Source organism: Bombus bifarius, unplaced genomic scaffold (assembly GCF_011952205.1).
Source record: "Bombus bifarius isolate JDL3187 unplaced genomic scaffold, Bbif_JDL3187 scf7180000008197, whole genome shotgun sequence".
NCBI classification, from domain to species: Eukaryota; Metazoa; Arthropoda; class Insecta; order Hymenoptera; family Apidae; genus Bombus; species Bombus bifarius.
Window position 1 is genome coordinate 550,829 of NW_022884504.1, and position 23,048 is coordinate 573,876.

Genomic DNA, 23,048 nt, shown 5'->3' on the forward strand with positions numbered 1-23,048 from the left:
TATTTTCAAGCGTTCGATTACAGGAAGTTTCAGCAACTTTCTGGGATCCTGAGAATCGCGATTTTTACGACGATAATTCCTCGTCATCTTATTCATGGCATAAATCCATACGCACATTTGAGAACTCGCGAGTAAGTATTACTTAAACGAGTCTTTTTACGTCTGCATAAAAGGTGAATTTACGCCATCGATATCACTTATATTATTATCTAAGATGTATCGCTCTTTGTGGTTGTTTGAATTTTAAGAATTTTATTGTCCTCCGTACAAAAGATTATGTAAATCAAAGTTCGCTAATTAAAATTCTGGTTCTGATTTCACAACAAATATACTAATTGTTCATCGTAACAATTCAAAAAGAACGTACAAATACATATATATACACATACATAGTGCCAGTATAACTCGAGAAATGAAATACGAATTATAGCAAATTAATGTAAAATAACGAGTACGTGATTTTACAATTTGTTTTAATTTACAAAACTAGCGCAGTCTCGTTATCGTTTAAAGTTCTTGTACTATTTGAAGAACAGATTGATTGCTCTATATAGATTAGCGAACATTGATTTTAGAATGAACTGCACAAAAGTGTCTGACTGAAAGTTCCTTCGCCTTTTGCTTGTTGAGTATAAGCAGCTGCCCACGCGTTCTGATAAAAGACATTTACTTTATACACGTGTACAAGACCATGAAAATAAATGTAATTGCTCTTTTCCACGATCGAAATAAAGGGTATTCACAAGTACGGTAAAATATCAATAATTATCGTTATAGAACGAGAAATGCTCTCACAGATGATTGACTCGTATTATTTGTTACGTAATTACTAATTGTGGCCACATATCATGATGCAATTAATAATTCTACATCAAATAATAATGATGGTTAATTTGCAATTGATTGTCCATGATTGGTCTATCAAACCGGAAGTCCAAACTGGATGTTCAAACCGGAAGTTGTTCTTTAATTTGATTCGAATTTCAATCGAATTAAAAACAAAAATCGAAAAGGGAGGATAAAGTGCCAACTTCAGTTGGTGTCGTATTCGTTGCGTCGAATCACATTGTTCGGATATTTTTAAATTTCTATTTGCTTCGCGATGTTCTCGAGGAAAATATGAAGATGTTTTTGCAATAACAGTAGTTTTGTCAAATCCATATACTAGTGATCTGGATTCAATATGATATTCTGCTAAGACTGATTGGTTGAAATGTTTTAATTTAACTCTGTCCTTATATCCTTTGTTTCTAAGTTTATCAACTTTCGTATTAAAATTAGATATACGATAGAATTTCGTTCATTTGAAACCGTTGCCGGATAAGAGGTTCGTATAACTAGAGTTCATATATACGTAGAAGTATACTGATTCTTCTTACTACTTACGATTTCTCGTTCATATAATGGTGATTTACGTTCAGATAAATTAATTCAATCACTAATACTAACACTCACTAAAGTTTTGTTTAAATGAACGGAGCGCGTTTAAACAGATTAATTACATTCGGCACCATATTATAGATTGTAGAGGGCGTAATAAAAACTCTGAATGGTCGGTATTACAGATCATATTTCACATGATTATCACCACAGTTACTTCTGTTTACAGATGGCGCGTGTGAGATCCCGCCATGTGTTCCTATAATAAAAGGTGTTCAGTCTATATGTGTACTTACTTTCAATTGGATATTTAAGTACAATTTATACTTTATCAAGGGTAAAATAGGGTTTTATAATGAAATTTCGACATATAATTTGTTTAAGTAGTGAAGTTAAAGTGCAGAATGTAGATACGATTTGACCGGAGTGATTTTGTTGCTTCCTTATATCGTTGGACAATTTAGGGTTTACAAGACAAGAATTGTGTATGTAAATTTTCTTTCTTACTGATTGATTGGTTAATTGGTTTGTACATTGATAGAAAGAATTCTGATGTACTTTTCTTGAAATTAATGTAAATTTATTTTTTGTTAAGTCAAATTGTAATCTTTATGGAATGATACTTTTTATATGCTATAATTTAATAAGTTATATTTCAAAGCTTACTTGAAAATTACATCGAATTCTTATTAATTAACCTAAATGATTTGTATGTTATGGGGTATGCATTTAGTTGAATATTTGAATATTAAATTTGAAGAAACTTTATTGTACAAATTGTAAAGTTTGGACAAGCTTATCATAATCCAACACATAAACAATAAACTTCTATTACATGCTAGTGAACATGGATTATTCTATAAACAATGGCAACGTTTCAAGAAACAGTTTTCTTCTCTTTCTTTTCAGGGCAAATGTCATATATAATAAGATCAATCGCTTCTTTTCTCAATTTATCAGATGACAGTTGCCTTCTTTTGGTTTATTTTACTTAAAGACTACCAAAAAGTCCTTTAGAGACTGATATATAATGATTTGATTCTGAGCATTACAAATGTACAATACAAAATGAATTCTCATTTGCAATGCATTTTATATCATATATTGCATTGCAAGTATCTGGGCTTATTTACAATTAGTTTGTGTAGAATTAAAGAAAACTATTGAAGTCTTTATATAGTAACGGTATTAGCGTGTGTATCAGTCACATAAAAGGAACATATTATTTTATTGGTATTATAAAAAATTATAGGTTAATATCTTTTTCACTGAATCTTACTCACCAATTAAATTTGCTGATGAATTACTCCTGTATGTTTAAGTTGGGTATGTTATATAAAAAAGTTTTGTTTCATGTTTATATGAGCAGTCTATAAGATGTGTATTTTTATGCGACTGGAAAGCTGTACATGTATAAAAACTTATTTAAAAATTTAGGAACAGGAAAATTTTCATAAATTATGAAAGGTGGTTATTGCTAAAAAAGTTATTTGTCAATGTTTTACAATGATATTCAACGTGATAAATACAAAATTAGAAAAAGGTTATACAGTTTAAGATTTATGTGTACCATTTCATCAAACCTTTAATTAAATTTGTTGTCTTATCTGTTTTGATCGACTAATTATTAATAGGTAATCTTAATAACTTTCATCTTTGTTTAATTGATGAGTCTGCATACAAATTTTGGTGGAAAATTGACTACTGTATAAAAAGTTATTAACTATTTAATTGTGTTAAAAATTTTCAGACATATTAATGTTGTAACAATATTATATGTTCTGTACAGCACATTTTCCTTAGTTAGGTGGGCTTTTTAACAAGTTTGTGATACAAACAATGAATCACCGTCGTTGTCTGTATCAATTTCTGAAATTCATGGTTGCAATTCCTTGTTTTCCATCTGGGAAAATTCCTTCACGAGTATAATCTATCATGGTCATAATACTTATTTCATTTCCAATAATTTCTCTTCTCGATTTAATCGATTAATATTTTCATTGGCATTGCAGTCTTTGGTATGACTTTATATTCATTTTAATTTTAACACCACGAAGACCTTGTTTTCCAGTTTGAAATTTTAAGTTTAAGTAATTCGTAAGAATCGTTTAATTGTATTAAAAACAGGATAAGAAAATGATTATAATCAGGAAAAACAACTGTTGTTTTTGGTCCCCACAGTATTAAAAGTAAAACCTTGGATATTCCATTACTGTAAACACACTAATGCTTATGTAACTATAGATTTAATCGATTTACAGTTTCGATTGCATTCCATTATGGTAGATGTATGTAACAGTCTTTTAGGAAACTTTCGCTTAATTCCTTTCCATAAAAATTCTATCTGAGGAAGGAATACAAACAATCCTAACGACTAGAAAATGACAATCCCATTAACAGCCAGAATATAAAACGATGAATGTTTCTTTTTTACGAACTCGAGAGTATTACACAATATTTCTATGTAATATTTACCTGCTAAAAATTCTACATATCACATAAACATATTATCATCAACGACTTCCATACGAATATAAATTTAACGATCATTAAATTAATAATTATTAAGCTCTTTCCCGTATTCTGGAATTTTTATTTTTCTTTCAACGATGATGGGACGGTTCGTTTCAACGAAGCTATCATATTCATCTCATATGCGATTAATAATGGAAGATCAAGGCTGGCAGTCGTTTTAGCTGATTAAAATTATTAAAAGAAGGATCGAGATTTTGTTCTCGATTCGTTTTCTTCAATCTTAGTACATAGTTTAAGTTTCACGTTCACCGAGTCACCATTTATCATCTTTAAGTGTTCTTCTCAATCTCTATTGAGAGAAAAAAAAAGAATATGGAATAGAAAAATACACAATAAAATAAATTGAGAAATCGAACATGTTAATTAATAGTTACTGTTTCACTTGATCCTTATTCGTGGATTATGTATTTCATGTTTTTCCCCCTTTCACTTTTTCCCCTGATCACTATCTTGAGCTACAGAGTTACGTTGTGTAAAACAGGAGTTCGGCGAGTTATTAATTCCGAAATTTGATAATCCATCGACCCCCAAGTCTCGTTGCTTCAGTGTCTGCTTTTGTGTGGCTTTCTGCTGGAGTTTGAACGATGAAAGCTATCCGATCCTCGGTTGTAAGGTATCAGGTATCTCATTAAAAAGCGAGTCGATTTGTTTAATCGCCAGCTATGTCGTGGTCTTCCTCGGTTTCCGCTTCGTCCTCCTCGTCGCTTTCAACGCTTTGCACTAGTCTCGCGTATCTGCAAAATCACAAACCGTTCGTTTGATTTCACGACACGACCACTTTCATTTCGGACCGTATTCGTGATTTTATCTGCGATGAATTTTGCGTTATATATTCTGTTGTAAAGTTTCTACCCTTTCTCTTAACGTAAGAGAATCCTTTTTCCTCTGTCTCCTCTCTAGGCGGTCTTCGAATACCAAAGAAATTTACATCGATTTTAAATAGAAATTTTAACGTGCATGCATATATTTGAAACAAATTTCAAATAAATTTAGTCCTATAGAAACTTCATAATTAGAAACGAAATTAACAATACCTTAAATTTCAAGATAAATTTAAGATACAGTCAATTACATTTCCTTGAATCAAATGTTTCGAATGTAGTATAAAATACTAATTGCCAATTTAACCAAACGTTACATGACTTTTTATATGAGGAATTTTATGAATCGTGGGCATGTTACGCGATACGAGTTGCGGAAACTGATATGACGATATAATTAAACGCTCGATAAAAGAGAAATAGTATGACAAATATGATAGGAGAAGGTAAAAAGAGAGACGAATAAATATACCTGACGGTATATCAGACGGGAGTCGTTTTTCTCAATGTGTCGAAGGTCCATTCACCACCCCTAACTGGTGGTGGGGGAGGTAGAGGTTCGTCAAGATCAAACGTCACGAATTCGTGTTGAACACTGGGACTGTATTCTTCTTCCTCTTCCTGCAGGACATCGGCTGTCGTACTGACCTGCGATTAATTAATTTATCGAATTCTAAAGTACTAAAGATTTATGAAATTCCAAAGCTACGAAGTATGAAATTCGTCTGAGAAATGTAATATTTTTATTTTAATCGCAATTTTTCTTTCAATTACATTTTCAGTCTGTCTTTTATTTTAACCTTATTTCAATGCTATATTTTGTAGAGGAAACGTGAAAAAGAAATTAACGTTAAAATGAAACTATTCCGTCTAATTAAACATTTTTGTATTCCATTTTCTCGTTTTCTTTTTTACCGTCTGCGTGGTGAGGTCCCTAGGAAATTGCCTGGAAAAATGGTCGTGATATTCCAAATTCGGAGGCGGTGGTAAGAACTCGTCGAAGTCAACATGATCTACCGAATCCCTGCCGAAGAAGTATCTCTTCTGATGCCTCTCGCAGAGGAAACCACTGTGGCCTATAGTCGCGTGATTTGCATGATGCACGTGGTGATTGTCCAAGTGATACACTCCCTGAAAAGAGACGTTATGAACAAACAAACGGATCTCTGTTCCGCGTAATGACAATTATCTCTTATTATCTTTGAGTAAAACACGTCAAAACGAGAGTTAAATAAAGAGGAAACTGCGTTCAACGCATATACGAACGATAAGGTTATTCGTTTAATACCGGAAGCGTTAAGGTTGATTGCTTTAGCAGGGAATTAGGTCAAACGCATAAAAGATACATTAAACCCCAATCTGCGTAATTGTATCGAGCGAAGTTTTGGAAAGAATATTCAGTCCCTTTGATTCAAATATTTCTCGCTGTGTTTCTGTAGAAAATACGTGAGAATCTCTTGCAGCTTGAATTTTGGAGGAGGAAAAAGATCGAAGATACGATTATTCAGAGAAATTACGACGGACGAAGCGAGGAAGTAAAATAAATGTAACTGCAAAAATTTACAAGGAGAAATAAAATGATATAGGTGTAGATACACGTATAATACATACGTAGAGATATGTGGAAGGGACAAGGTTGATGGTCGATGTATGACTGACCTATTCCACTTGTGTCGGTTTTACTACACGGGAGTATTGCATTTCCACTGACATAAAGGGGATGAATCCAGTTCGATGTTAACAGAGGCCACACGGATCACTGTAGGTCGCGAATTGTTCTTTTCCTTTCTTTATTGTGTTTCCTCTTCCTGCTTTTCGACGCACTGCCGGCGTTTATCTTGTTCCTTTTTCGCTCGTTCCTTCTTTTATTATTTGTCCTGACACTTATTTCGTCGCGCGTCTGTTCCTTTTATCCGATTAAAAAAATTGATCTATTACGAGGGATAAAAATAAATCAATTGAAAGCATTTTTAATTCAGTGGTGAATCCAAAGAACACCTCCCTCTTTCCCTCTCTTATGAGGCATGTTTACCTTTAATATCTGCATTTCGAAGCACGTGCAAGTGGGAAATTCTAGCTGGATTAAAATGGCTTAATAAAGTTCTACGAGTATGCGTTCTAATCTCTGAAATGACTTTCGAGGGTATCTCATTCTATCGGGTCGTAGGTTTAAGTTAGTTGTAAAGCTTTAACTGTGCTAGCTTATGTTACCGCTATAGTATACTAGACTCACAGATACCGCAACAGGTATGTTTGGTACAACTGTGTCGTGTTTAACTGATTGCTTTTTGCGTCACGCGTTAATATTCGATGCGATACTTAGCACTAAAGATACCAAATTCGTCGATATTTCGGACTTCGATTCCCGTTCTTTGACTAAAAACATGTTGAAATTTTTGACAAAATTGATACACAGACGTTTATTGAGATTGAAACGTGATTATATTATGTATATATATGAACTTCTTTTATTTTCACCGTATTGCTTTAATTATAACCCTTTATTGCCTTTTATCATCTTGCTCTATTTTCAATTCAATTTGGCAAGTTTTATGTATGTTTCATGTATCTTGTCGAGCATCCTCGCAGGGAAAATTTCAAAGCAGTACTATACAAGAGAACCAATGCTTTTAATCTTTACTCTGTGCGGTGGAAACTACCTGGGGACGTGAAGTCAAGAGTGTCACTTGTTTCCTGAGTGCGATAGCATTGCGCGAATGAGATCGCAGGTACTTGGAGGCCGAGAGCTAACACTTGCCTCTGCCTCGCGTTTCGCTTCGTTTTCATTCAGGTGTCTATTTACTAGTTAAATGTAATTTAACTCCTAGTCTGCCGGATCGTAATTCAGTTAAAATAAGTCGCTGAATTCGCGCCGAGTTGGTTAATTGACAGCAGGATGAAAGATTTAATCGTGCAATGGTGAAAAGCACGTAGAAATATTCGTACATTTTTCAGAAAATTTATATACTTTTTTCTTCCGACATTATTCGCTTCGTAATCATATTAATGTACCATTGTTGGTACTCATAATATTGTCTCAAAGTAGCACAACGTTCGTTAAATTTAAATTAAACTCGTCTCGAAATGTAATTCACGCGAGCTACGTTCTTGAGTAAAATTTTGCACGAGCACTTATTAAATTGCGTGCAGATGGGGGTTTATGCAGAACATTTCGTACTCTATTATATAGATATTAAACGAGTAATTTAACTTGGACAGAATATATCTTTGTGAATTACATTTTAGCAAAACCCAGCCTTACAATTATCCGTTAATATTTAAACAGTTATTAATTACGTTTGGAAAATATCATCTAAGTTTCACCATAGAAAATATAAGCTTCACGTTCAAATTTTTAGTTGGCATTCAAGAGACTCAACTATCCGTATTCAGCTGGGTTGGAAGTTTATTTGCGCGAGTTTTATTTTATCGTTGAAAGCACGAGATTGTAGCTGAATTTTTTAGAAGAATAACTTATACACCTTGAAAGTTTCAAGAATTCCGAGCACACGCGCGAACCAAGAAAAGAGCACGTTGATTGCGAGTTATCAAAGTGAGAGGCGCAAAGTTTGCGGTATAAGTGATAAAGACTTTCAAGTATTTGTAGAAAATTTATCACGTCCAATCGACGAATGTGCATTAGAATTATATTAAAATTGCAAAATTTTAAAGAAATTCTAATTTGAGTGGAAAGCGATACGCTTGTATTATTTCACCACTTGGTTGTTGATGAGCCAGGCAAATAGTTTCGATATTTTGATATTCTGCCAAACGAAGACTAACGACTGCGATTCGTATCACGAAAACTTTTAAGCGGATGTTAATTCGGTCCAAGTTTCCGAACGCGAGCACAGCCCGATCTTACGAAGTCGTAGAAACGAAGCTAATACTACCAACCCCGTAATTTTTTCGCCTGGAATCTCTCCGTAGCAGTTCTTTCTGGTGCCAAGAAATATACAAGAAAATGGCGTAAGTTCCAGCGACCTCGGTCGTGATGAAGCCACTCACGTACAGCAAAAATGAGAATCCGTACCTGTAGGTGAAGGGTGGTCCCTGAAATCGCAAGATTGCGTCCAAGATATTCATTCACACGGGCAATGATACAGATAAGAAGTAATCTAATGGCACCCAAGGAAATATGAGACCGAGAATTTCGTCGTTCCGTATGATATTCCACGGTTAGGCTATGATTTCAACTAAAATTCCCCCATTGGAAATTTTTATTCGAGATTTCTACGTTTCAAATGAGATACAAACTTTTATTTTTTCGGAAATTTGTAAAATGTAAAAAATTCCCACCAGACTGAAACTTGAGATTAAATATATTGAGATTAATATCGATTGAAAATAATATGGTCTTTCCTTTTCTCTCTTCTTTATTTGGGGATGTGAACATCAAATGAGTTTTGGATATTTGACTGACCTGAAACGACGACCTTGGTCTAAGTTTGCTACCGACTTCAGCTTTGAACACAGATATGTACATCACCATTCCTACCAGCATTAACAAACCTGAAAGGGAAACCGATTTAATAACTTGAACGTTATCTCTCTGCAGCAGTTCTGGCGACAATTTCACGGGCTCTGAACAGCTTAGGTAACGCGATTATTTAAACTTTAATCCATCTTCGTGCGTGGTATATTTACGAAGGTGGACATTACATGTAGATTTAACCTACTGATCCGTACATAAACTCGTCTTCGAGAACGGTGTAATATAGCCGAGTTTTGTAACGGTGCTAATGAAATTTCAAAATGTCTCGTATAACACAGGTGATATATTCAGAAAAGCTATCTACAACTGTTCGAATACTTTGGTGAGCCTGTGTACATCGAACGCGTAATATTTGAAAAGCGAGGTGGAATTTTCTGTATTTACACTCGGGAAAACGATTCTACAACGCAATGCGCGTTTTTCAAAGCGGAATTGCTCCAGAAAGACGCTTTCTTTATGCTCTAATCCTTTGGTAGTTTAATAATTTTTTAGGTTTTTTTATCCATCTTCTGCAAGATCTTTTTTTAAATAATAGTTTCGAAATTTCTTCTAACTCGAATAAAATCTTACAACGATGTTATTTAAATGAACAAAAAGATAATACTAGATCCACGAAATTCATTGAAATTTATTTTACGATCTCTTCTTTTTTATCTTAAAAATTGGTAGTTCTATTATAACACAACGAAGTTTAATTTCATACAATAGTTACCATCTTTCGATTGGCTTGTTTTTCTACAAGATACACTGTGTATTTTTTTATTTTGAACGTTATACGAACCAACAAGTTACCGCTTGTTTTTCTGCTTTCTGTATTCATAACCCTTTTTCAGAAAGTTAGTGTGCGCAAAGTATTAGGTGCAATATAAGCTTGGTGTACTTTATTACTCACCGGAAACTATGAAGACTACGCCGGCGACAAAGACGCAAAGTCTGTGTCTCGGGTGAGTAACGTGAGCCGTGAAGTAACAAACTTCGGCTACCACCAGCAGCGATGTTGCAGCGAAGAAGAACATTGCCGACTTGGTAACTGCATCTAGGTAAAAAATATGAGTATGACGGGCTCGACGAATGGGAAAAGTTCCTTGCCGAAATTTTTCTTCCCTTCATTCAACTATCCTTTGATCATTACGCGTAGATACGAGGATACCGATGAGATTTGTAGGAATATATTTCGCTTTGTTCAACGAACAAAGGATTTCAGAATAAAATGGAAATTTATTACGGTAGAAATAATTAGCCTGAGAATCATGGCGTGATTCAGCTTGCTGTTATTTTTCCTCGCTACTTTTCCCTTCTATTTTTCACTGCCATATTTCACCATACAAAACTCAATACATATTTCGAGGTTATAAAAGCATTCCTGTCAGGGAAAGAAAATATAACTTAGTCGAATACGAAACTAAATGTATGTTGTTACACTACTGTTTCAAACATTTTTAACTTACTTTGAATAAATCCTATCATATCCACGCAATTCGTCGTTATTTTCAAAAATTTCACGTCAAAAGCGTAACAACGAATGTTTGTAATACAATCCCCGTAAAAATCATAAATTCTATGCATAAAATACCAACAATCACCAGCGCTTTATAACGATAATATAATAAAAATTATTTCAATTACAGTGAAAAATCCCGTAAAAAATAATTGATGTATGAATAAACGTTGAAAAAAAGGAAGAATGTTCTGAAATTTCGTATTGTTCTTTCTCACGGTTCAGCGAACGATGGAAGAAGAAGAACGAGGTTCCGAAGGACGGGTGAAAATCGGGATGGACAAATTGTCGGATCCAGTTTATCATGGATGGAACATCCTCCCGGCTGAAAGCATTTTCCCGCCGAATATTTTACGGAGCGTGTCACACTCGAGTTCAGTGCCGGACAGAGGACACCTAATCAACCCCCTTCAAAGGCACACGTCCCATATACTCGATCCGCGTCTCATTGGTACTCACATGGTATTGCCATCGTTGAATCGCTGGGATCTGGGCTGTATTCCTCGTTTGGAAAATAGTCGATGCTCGAGCATTCGTATTCCATGCGGGAGCCTAGAAAACAAAAGAAAGTGATTCGTATCCTGACCTGCATTCGCATCTGCGATACGCGCAAGCCTCTGTAGTCTATTTTGACCATATCGAAAAAGTACCAAAATAAATTCGTCGCCTGTTTTTTAGTTACGCGTTTAGTTGGAAGTTCCAGCGGCGATGCGCAACGAGTGTTTCGTTTCTCCGGTTTCTAGCTTTATGGCTCTCGTGTTTTATATTCCATTGTCGCCAGAACACAGGTGGTCGTTAATGACGTTACATCGCATTGTAGCTTTCCGTTTTTTCTTTTTATTACGTGACACGTTGTGTAGAAAATGCGCGAATTAGACGCTTCCTCGTCGTTGAAACCTCGGAGCAATTATACACGGTTGTTTTCGATTTCCGACAAACTTGTTGTTCTGTCACGTGAATCGTACGATTTACATTTACTAGTATTACCCGACCATTCATTCTTCTCTATATGGGTTACCTCTTCTTTTCTTTTTTTTTCAATAATTTCCTTTCTGCTTTTATTTATTTTTGATAACAAGAGAAGCGATGCAATAAAGTAATACTTGGGCCATGCACTCAGAATCGTGGAAGTCTTCGGGAGGGAAACGTGATTTTTCTGGATAGACGTTCATTAATACTTTCGTTAAACGAGGTATTATTTCCATCATAATATAAAGCAATTAAATTCAATTGCAGAAATATTGAAATTCGACGTGGACTGTGGTATTCAATCATCTCCTCTACTGCTGTATTGACCAAATATTATTATTTCACCTTTGAATCAGATTTAAAGACGATGGTGTCAAACAGAAATTTAACTTCTCGGAGGAAAAACTCGATGGTTTGATCTATCGAATCTTAATTTTCGTCTTTTAAACTAAAATTTATGCGTGTGACGATGTATTCGCTGGTCTAGTATCGATCTTGGAAAGGAGACAGTAATAAGAGAACTAAAAACATAATTATCTTTTGGTCATCTAACTATGTAAAAATGGAAATGTTCAAAGGGAGTCGCGAGGGAAAAGTTAGACGAATTCAAAGTGAAAAGGGGAAGCAGCGCATGAATGTAATTTATAAAACTTGGACTAGTAAATCATCTTTCTTCTCGTCGTCGTACTATCTTTCACGTTTCCCTCACAATTTTAGATTTAATTGAAACGAACCGTATGGCAAAGAGCGATAACCCCTGACTTGTGAGTTTCGCACACTTTACTTCGATGTCGTGTTATTAGACCAGTCGTTCGTCACAACGCAATGGTTCTGTTTTATACGATTTGATTTATCGCGATCGATATCTCTCTATGGCAAATCTTACTGCAATGACAGGCTTGCAATAGCTTCACGTAAATAGAACGCGAGATATGTCTCTATTTTAATATCATCTGCAGATGATCGAGGGATGTTTCCGGATGCGTTCGTTTCAAGATGTATGTCATGCAACGAGTTTTCTTTTTAATAAGTGGGACGTATAGTATAAGGATGAAAGAACTTTTCTCTCAGATAAAGCAATAAAATGTATATTTAGACAAAGCGAGTCAATGTACTTCTCTAGCAATTAGCTAGTTTCAATTTGGCGTTTATTTATTATTTTTATTTGGCGTTTAAAAACTTGTCATTCAACGGATTAATTTTAACATCCAAATCTTTGTGAAATTCGGTCGATTGTCAGTCAGTAAATTTTGCGTAAATCTCTTCATGTTCATCCAATCGTTATTTACGGTTCATGTATTTGATGTAAAGTCTAGAAACGGGTGCGAAATCGGATCCTCGTGAAACGTCCAAAAATCAGTGTCCACATTCATGTTGTGAAATCGAAAGGTAAAAAGAAAGGACTAATATGTACTTGGCTTATCAAATATTTTAGTTATCGGTTAAAATATGGAAGCGGTAAAGCGCAAACATCGTCGGGCAACATTTTTACAGAGCGTACGAAAGGAATACCCTCAATCAAAGTTCTGCGAAGTAGATCTTGTCACGATTGAAAGATTGTCGTACGCTATATGCGTATGATGTATGGCTACGGTACTGTGGCAGAGATTTATAAAACTGCCTTTCAAATATGAATCAAAGAAACGCTATTTCGCATCGTTAAATTCACGAAAACAACAAATGTATGCTTTTATAACGTTCTGAAGTTGAAATGCTCGTTTGTAATTCCGTTCCACTAACAAAGCTACTTTAGCTTTTGCGCGTTTTTTCAATAAACACGTTTTACGAACATTCAACCCATGAATCGATCATTACTTCCATCTAAACAGCTCTACTTTACGCAAACAAGTACGATGATCGTAATTCATTTCAATTTGAAAATCTTTACGAACCAATCTATTGATTCGTTTCGTACCGACAACGTTCCCCATATGTTTTAAAATTAATACAATCGACAAATCGCTATGTACAGTTCCAAACGATAACGTTCGATAACGATAAAAGGTTTGCGTAAAGAATATTTTTTGATATTCCTAATAACATTTTCCAAAACAAAACGAAAAATGTATATAAATAAATGACCAAAGCAAAGAAGTTGGATAATTACCGCAAAGATAAACAGCATAAATCACTTGTTTGTAACATCGTACCCAAATTAAACGGTGAGCCGCGCACTAAATAATTACGTTATGCAAATCATCGAACATTCCGTTACTCGATGCCGAAACTAAGCTGAAACAGGCGGCGAAGCGCGACCGTGTTTCCAGCGTATTTACTTTTGGTAATTGTCATTAAACCGAAACTATTACGCGTTACGGGGCATTAAAAAGTGGGATTCGCGTTCCTGCCGATTACAGGCACGCGCGTATCAAGCGTCGATCGTTAAACATGCTTGCCATTCGGTATTTTGGAACAAATGCCGAGGTGGTGCATCTAACTATCAAAGCGTTTCTCGAAATCATTCGCAAGGGAACGCAAAGCGTCGGGCTTTTATAGTTACGCAGCTCGCTGCGGCTGCTATGGGTACGAGAAAACGGAGAACGGGGAATTGGGTTGGCAGGCGTGGAACAGTCATTTCCGGCTTGTGCCGGAAGTCGGCCGTATTGCCTACCTTCGACAGTTGAGAATCGATATTCCATGTTCGCTGCCGGCGTGCCCACTGACAGAGGTATACGTATAACAGAAATAATAACTTGCTCGCGTTCGCGTACTCCGCGGTTCGACTATGCACTGCGGTCGTCGTTTAAGCGTAACATGGGAGAATTGGAAACACGCGTCCCTTTGCCAACTTCTCATTTTGGCAATTTCGTTTTTCTTCGAGAGCAGCGCCTCCGCGAGGAATGATAGAGCCTCGTTCACGGGATTGCCGTTTCACCTATTTTCAGTGAGGCGTATTGTACCCTCAAATGGCAGGGGATTGCGTAATTTCTATCAGATTCTTATGAAATCATTTCAATGATCGAGATGGCTGTAACTTGGTCGTAATAGTATTATTATGTACTTTGGTTTTTGGTGGCAAGTAGAACTTGTTCCAAGCGGGCTCTTACATCCATCTGTATATTTGTGAAAGTTGTTGAAATATGTTTGTCGTAGGGCGCAAGAGTGATTTTAAAGCGTCAGAATCTGGAAAAGGTTTTACGTGTTCAAACCTCTGCTTGCCTCTGACACTGGAAAATTCGCGAAAGTTTCGGTTAGACAGTTTGTGAAGTATATGCAGATACGTGGTATTTTATGATTAGGAAGGTCATTTTGGGAATATATTTCGAATATAATAAGAAGTTTCGCTAATGAAGAATTAAAGTTGTTCGTCGGAGAATTTCATTTTTTCAACTCGGCAACTTCTGCTGGACTCCATATTGTCTAATTTCCGCTGGCAGGCTAATGCGGCCATCTATTCTAGAAATTCGCATATTGTAATTAAATTTTGGACATATTAATTATTAGTATAGAGAATACTGCACATAGGAACAGTATTCTTTCTTAATTAAAAATGGAGGTATGTTTCCAAGTTTGTCAAATAATTATGGTAGCACACTATTATGATCTGTAAGTTTACAAGTTAAACTCAAAGGGGGAGGGAAGAGAGAGAGAGAGAGAGAGAGAGATTATACAAGATCTGAATTTTGTTTATCACGGCTTCATTTAAAGTTCTTGTTTCTTTAATTAAATTTACTCACGATGAAAATATAATTCGTTTAGTTTAAATTTTCTGTGTGCCATTCTCATAAATGTAACTCGTTACGATATTACATACTGTACATCACACTCGTCTGCAGAGAATTCAAAATAAGAGCATAATTAATAGAATGTTTCACGTTGCTTTCAACATTTTTGCGTCCAGAGAAATTAGAAACATTATTTTAGAAAATTATAGAAATTATTCCAACAACTCCGGGTCGCTTGAACTTAAGCAACTTCAATCTGAACAGTGACTTTATCTTGTGTTTTCCGTATTATGTAGCACGAAAATTATCAAATCTCGGTCAAGCGGAGAACGAATTGATGTGCAAAAGTCCCAGATGGAAAGAAACTTTTTCAATCTACGGGTCTAATTGAAAAGCATGTCATAAGCACTTTAATTAAAAAGGACTTTCATTTCTCAAGCCGTTGAAATTTCCGAGAAATAGGAATACGTGGCAGATACGTATTTTCGTGTTCTAGTCTAATAACGTTTCGATTTTCTGATGGCCATTTAAAGAAGAAACGGGATTCGTAGTGAGCCACGCGAGACTACGGACTGAAGATGAAGTTTACAACGAAATAGGGATCATCCAGCGTACAACTGCTGTGGGAGTAGCCGGCACATTGTGCGACCGGTTTCCCCGGCGCGGCGTGACATTATTTAACATCAGCGTGGCTAATTGGAACAAACGGGTCTGGCTACCTGGACATGTTACGAAGACACTACCCTGGCACGATTACTCTATTAAATACCCAGAAGCATTTGTCACAGAAACCGAGTTTTAACGTAGCGACCGCGTATATGCGTGCTCCTCTTATTGGATAACAATATCAGATTTGTCTTCGGTGAATTTAATGTCACACGATACTGATACGTTTATGTCTCGTTGCCTCTGTGAAAAAATTCTCTTTCACATCTCGCGTGTTATCTTTTTTATACACAAAAATATCAGAGGATCGGAGAATTAAAGAAGTGGATCATCGTATCCGTGAAATACATATATGATATCATGGAATACATACGAGTTGCTTTTATTACTGGTACGTTGATATTAAAAATTGCTAGACACTCGAACGATTCGATGTTAAATATATAAAAAGAATTTTAATATCAAGAGTCGTAAGTTTGATAGTTTTCACAGGAAATAATGATAAACGCACTGGCAACTCCGTTAAGTACTGGGGAACAAAAAGGTTTGGCTGACTTTCGCAACAAGTTGCAAAATTGTGTACTGAAGCGCAACGAAGATTCTAAGATTAACAGAATTAACGGGGTGAGATGCATCATAAATCCTTCCTACGGGCTTCCGAAGAAAAGCACGGTTCCATAGTGGCATTAAGCTTCGCATGAAAGCATTAAAGCCACATTAATTTCTCACCGTGGATACTTGCGTAACCAGTTAAAACCTTCGAATAACCTTCATTCTTTGCAAAACGAAATTGTTACGAACGATATATCACAAAATGTAATTATCATAAAACGAATAATCCTTGGAAGAATACAGACTAGCATAAGAGAGGAGAACGTCTGCGAATCAGTAGCCTAAATCGAAAAAGAGAAACAAGCGACCATCGTTTCTGGCTAAATAGGCTATGTTTTATACGCAATTTTCTTTCTCGATCTCTTCGTCTTTGCCTCAATCTACAAAATTCGAGTTTCTTCGACCGAGATAAGAAGTTATCCGGTAGTTGGATGAGGACGAAGCTCTCCACCATCGGCTCTTCTATTTCTTTTCCTTCTCGTTCTTGCTTTTTTCGCTCTTTTTTCTTTATCTGCTGGCATAGCCAGGGGGCATCGCTCCTGGTAGGCGTGGAACTGCTTGGAGGCCGAGCGATGGCGGCAGCAAAAGGAGAGCGGTTTCCGGTGCCCTCGGTAACGAGTCATTTCCGACCCACTGTACTCGTCTCCTTCAGATCCTCTCCCATTCCATGCCGTCATTCCTATCGAGAGAGCCTGGACCGGAATCACAGAACGCTTCGCGAATATTACCAGTTAAATGCTTTCTGCCCTCACCCCTGTACTCACTGAAATCTCAGCGGTGCCTGGTGAATGGATAAAGAACAGGATAAGAAGCGTTTATACTGGAAATCAACGATGATTCACCTTTGTTTCGTGGAGATTATTACCCTGTATTGATATAGCTTGATGAGTTTTTACGTTGGATAAATGGAAGAAGAAATTAATGAGGAATTCTCTGTTTGTGTCTCGGTTATTAATATGCGAAGAGTGGAGTGGTAATTGCTCGGGATGTATTTATGAAATTTGTTAATAGGTAGAATAAGACTCGCGAAATTATTTGAACGTTTATTTATACTTGTATTAAAGATGTTGAAGGATATTCGCGTGATAGAATCTGAGAAAAGACCGTAGTTTTATTTTGGGTACATATTGATTCATCCGTTTACTTTAATTGGATGTATGTAATTGTTAAGTTGATTATTTAAAGTTATGGCAATCGTATAGAGCAACAGGATACAATTTCAGATCACGATACGGAAATGTATAGCCATGGAGCAGTAAAATTAAAATAAATTGTTCTTATCAAGGAACATAAGGAATGGCATTTCACTGTGTCGCGTGTAGAGTATACGTAATGTATGTACATGTATATCTAAATTCTATTGTGAGATAGCAAAGTGGAATGGTAAAGGCAAAATGCTTTTCAAGTATTATGAGTTAAATGCCATTCTGTTGTTTCCCTTGGTCGAGGGAAATCTTTTCCTTTTGAGAACAGAAAGATCTTGAGAAGCTTGCAATCAGCCGCCAAAGGTATCTCTGAATACTTTCAACCTATTGTGTTCGTCTCATATTCAACTATGGTTAACGAGATTATCAAGACATTATGCATAGAAATCGTTTTTCCCTTGCCACATTATGATAATAATAGGATGGTAATAACACAGATTGAACCACGTCATAATCAATTAATGGTAGGACAATAATGGATAAAGTTGGTACATTGACAGAACACTGCAAGTTATAGTGGAGGAATATTTCAGCGGTATCTCGGCTCCGTTTAGACATTAATATTCAAAGGTTGAAGCACGTAGACCTACGTGTCTAGCAATGCAGCTAAGGCTGGACCTGCATGTAGCTTGCCAGCAGTGTCGTACCTATGAAAGTTAACAGAGGATGAAACGATTTATAATTTTCATGCATAAGATATAATACTACGTGTTGTGTAGCCGTGAAATTAAAAGTGCTAGAAAAATACATAAAATCCTGGGATTTGTTTACTGTTGGCGAAATGAACGTTCTAATTATTTGTATTAATCTTTTTCGTGTATTTGTTGACTTTATGAAAATATTTTTAACTTTAATATCACTTTGCGATGATACCATGAATATCAAATAGATAATTAAGATAAAAATTTCATGAATACTTGTAAAGCAGAGAGAGGACCGCGACAGACAAATGCCAGGAGAAACAGATGGTACTATCCAGCCTTAAGAATAGTATGCACTAAACTCTAGCTATAACGTTACTCGAGGGATCTCGTAAGTCCTGTTGGTTAAGTATTCAAGAAAAGTTCACAAACGGCTATGCAAAACAGTTGAAACTGTGAAATTGAGGGCGATATCTCGAATCGTCGAAATGAAAAATCTACTTTTTAAGTGCACAAGTTAGTCGTGAAATTTATTCGTAGAACGTCCACGTTCCCTTACGAGTATGGATGAGAGTTAATTAAAATAGTTTCGAAAATATTTTAAACTAAAATTAATAGCTTTATTTGTCTTTTAAAATTAGAAATGATTTTAGTTTAATTGTACTATAGAAAAAGATGGATTTATGGTAAAATAATTCCATTAAAAAAGAAAATACTCGGACAGAAACGTTTAGTACTGCGGCATCTGGAAATAGTGTCGATTGAAAAATAAACTGAATATGAACGAAAAATGAAAAATAAACTGATGGTGTGATGACAAAACGGAAACTCGTATTCATTTGAATTAGATACCTATCTCTAGCAGATGATATCGAAAATTCGTTTTCATTTTATTATCTTTGCACATTCGCTCGGCTATATTTTGAAACTTTTAATTTAGTTTACGATATAATGTGATTAAAACACGATAAGGTCATCCAAATGATGCGCGATATTTCAATACAATTTCGATTTCATATTTATTCGTTTTATCATTATTTATTTTAATCTTAACTTTTATACGGTTTAATTCGATGTATTATTATTGTCTGTTGTCGCCAATATTGAAGTTGTATTTTATTATTGTAAGCGTGCATGGTGAACAGTCACGCAGAGAAACGTCGAGAAAGCCCACAGGACACTGAGAGTGTTTGTCGACAGGTAGAAAAGTTAGGAATACGTGATACCCAAGAGGGACAGAATCTAGAAGTTAGTTCTCACGTCAAGCAACTGCGGACGTTTGAAGATTAAACAGCTATACATTCTGTTAATTACTTCGATGCTTCACGTCTTTGTATTTAAATTAACATATTTAAATGTATCAATTTTTAAAATATTCCAGATAATCGATTAAAATGAGATTAGATAATGTATTCCATTCTCTCGTTTGTAGATTCTTTAATCATAGCATAGCATAGCATATCTTGAAAAGAAGATATTATCACTTCTTAAGTAGAAAATCCTTTCACAGAGGTTAACAAGGTTTGTAGAAATACGGGTTAAAAGAAACTGTAGGTCTTCGTGTTACAGGAGTGATTCAATTTTCTTCCGAAGAAGCTAGCTAATTCGCATTGTTCGAGGGAAATTAGTTTCTCCTGAGAACTTAGAATTGAATACTAACCAACATAGTCCAATGTGCAATACAGTGGTCATTTTATTTTATTTTTATTTCAACGAAGAAAATTAAGTTTCTTTGAAACTCCCCAATTTTGTCGTAGATAATAATAATTAAGTTCTCTTAAGTTACTATATAATTAATTTTTGCGAACCATTTTCTCAACGAAATTATAATATAAGGTATCTTTTCATAGTTTCAGTGGTATTTTCTGCGAAACGTATAACGCTGTTCCTTGGAAATTTTTTCGCTTTACCTAATAAGCAACTACGGCATATACGTAACTATTTTATTTTCCCCTTTATCCTTTGATACGGTTCAGAGCTTAGGGAAAGGCTCGAACGACGCTGAATTAGATTCTCTTAAATACAATTTTGTTCGTTGGAGTACTTCGGTGTACTTTCAAAGAAGGTCCCAAACAATTTTCCGGTTTCACGGTGCTTCCTTTCATCGGGAGTTTTTTTCAATTTCCGTTATCGTTTCCCACTATCGTATCTATTTCGATATCACTTTTCAAACACGATGCGAATAGTATAAGCGGATCGGTCGTTACAATTCGCTCGCGAATTCTCCAAAGTGTCTGGTAATGCTTTCGCACGGAATTGAGGTTGACTTAAAAAGGCTTTAAGAATAAAAAGACAAACGGAATGGAAAGTATACTGTGGAATACTATGGAAAGAAATTGCGTAATAATAATTTTCAGTATTTTACTCGTTTTTCTTTTTTCTTTCTCTCTCTCTCTTTTTTTTTTTTTTTTTTGAACAGATAGCTGAAGCTTTCATTCACACGTACGTTTGATCTATTCCGAGCTGGTATGTCCGGCTGGTGAGTGCAATGGCAAGTGTTGAGTCAACATTTTCTTTAGCGCCTCTGTTACTATCGATGCTATCGCGAATTTTCAAAAATTTCCACTGTCATTCGTCCCCTTTCGCATCCTGGATATCGTCCCATGTTATTCTACTCTTCATAATATATTTTTCAAATTCACTATGATTCTATATTGTAACAAGATATCGTCAAGTATATATTCTAAGCGTATGATTTTGAGATTTTTGGCATTATTTTTTTTAAAGAAGTAAAATCACATCGCGACAGTTTTGCCATCGATTTATTTCCAAGTCAATCTTCGTAATTCTGCTGTTTTTCTCAACTTCATAAGCAGATTACGAATTAAGCTGATTCCGGCAATTATAAGGAATGTCGTATCTTGTTTATGGAAGCAATGATGAAGATTAGCATAATATTACCCCCTCAAGTATTACGGATTTTGCTAATGCTGAAATATATTTCTCGACTTATTCCCAAGTTTATATTTGTTCATTGTTTAGCACGCGAATGGGATGCAGCGAGTAATTGAATTATTCAATGATTTATTAGCCTTCGTATATAAAAATAAACGTTAATAAATAAGCACGGAACATTTCCTCGTTGAAAAGCAAATGTTTCATTACAAAGGAGATAAAAATGGAAAATAATAATTGGCCAGAAGGATAAAACAAAGTTACAAATAAATTCCCAATGGATATATTACCATAAGCTTGATCGAAGCTGAGTGTTTACAATTGTATCGTGAGGTATAGAAACTTTGTTAAAGCTACTTACTTATAGCAACGCAGACTCTCCACAGACCACTGTACGTAACTTTGCTGTCAGGCTCCACAGAAGCATTCGATGAAGTTTTCGGTAGTTTCTCTTCCGTCAAAAGCCACTCTCCTGTACTGATAGCGATGGTGACGACTACTAACGACAGCATCGCAGAAAGACCGGAAGCAATACCGAGACCACTACCACCGGCGTTATTGGCGTTAGTACCAACTACAACACTGCCACCAGATGCACCAGTAACAACACCCCCAGCACCAGCACTTGAAGAACCGGCACTGCCGAGGTTGTCGCAACACCAACAACAACAAGACATCACCACGTGCCTCCCTTTTGTCATGGGGGCATCCCAGCACCAGCAATCAAAAGCTTTTTGGTACTTTTCGTGTTGATATTTTAATCTCTTCTTTTCCCTTCTTTTTTGTCTCAAGGATTCCTTTGGATCGGTTTAATCACGACGATGACGATAGAACTTGATAATGTATTTATTTCTAAGATTTTTCTCACTAGATTTTGCCTCCTTGTTCTAATATTTTTCTGTGAGTCTGTGTGTGTGTTTTTTAAATGTTAAATTTAAAACTCTTGGTTAATAATCATAATCGATATGTCAGAACTTAATGGCGCTTCTGGTCATTTTATTATTACACTTCATTGCGCTTTTTTAATAGTATATATCTTTGGAGTAAAAATCTTCTGAGTTGAAGCACTTTAAGTCGCTTCGTGAGTATCTGAAGGACTGTACTTCGGTTATAAATTCTATTATTAGATATTTACAAATAATAAAATCACAGTCCTGTTCTTTGACGATTTAACAATCTCATAATGTTTTCGTCATGTTAAGAATTTTCCTTTTGCCACTCGAAGGATTGCCTTTATTTAAAAATATTCCTCAAGAAAATCTGGCTGCAGACCAAGAAACTTGTGAAAATCCGGTTTTGATGGAAAGACAAATTATTGTTCTCTCCTTTATTTCAAGGTTCCCCTTTATACATCGTTATTCTCGAAGTTATGTGCGAAAGTTCGTGACGAAGCCGATATTGGAAATCGGTTGGCACTGGATTCGTCCGTTAACACTTTTCATCGATAATGCAGTGGAAGTAACGGCAATAACTTATTTCCACCCGAGTCTTATCGCGGGTATCTACAATCGAAAGTTTTCTTCTATCGTCTCTTGTTCTCTCTCCTTTATTCAAAAAAGTCACGCACGTTTGCGAAGTTACAGTAATTGCAAAAGATAGCCTAAACAGTAGCAAATTCTTGATAAAACATTTCCAAAGCGTACTGGTTAAAAAGTCGTCCATCAGA

General features: G+C 35.6%; 1 protein-coding gene across 1 annotated transcript; it reads right to left on the minus strand.

The window, feature by feature from the left end:
* Positions 1-3,561: 3,561 nt before the first annotated feature.
* LOC117209946 (voltage-dependent calcium channel gamma-7 subunit-like) lies at positions 3,562-22,419 on the minus strand. The gene is made up of 8 exons (XM_033452421.1): positions 21,744-22,419; positions 11,189-11,281; positions 10,124-10,267; positions 9,160-9,248; positions 8,634-8,789; positions 5,652-5,867; positions 5,209-5,384; positions 3,562-4,649 (listed from the first exon to the last, which is right to left on the minus strand). Exons 1-7 carry the CDS (start codon positions 22,081-22,083, stop codon positions 5,220-5,222), a joined length of 1,203 nt encoding a protein of 400 aa, XP_033308312.1. The 5' UTR covers positions 22,084-22,419; the 3' UTR covers positions 3,562-4,649; positions 5,209-5,219.
* Between the last annotated feature and the right edge of the window lie 629 nt (positions 22,420-23,048).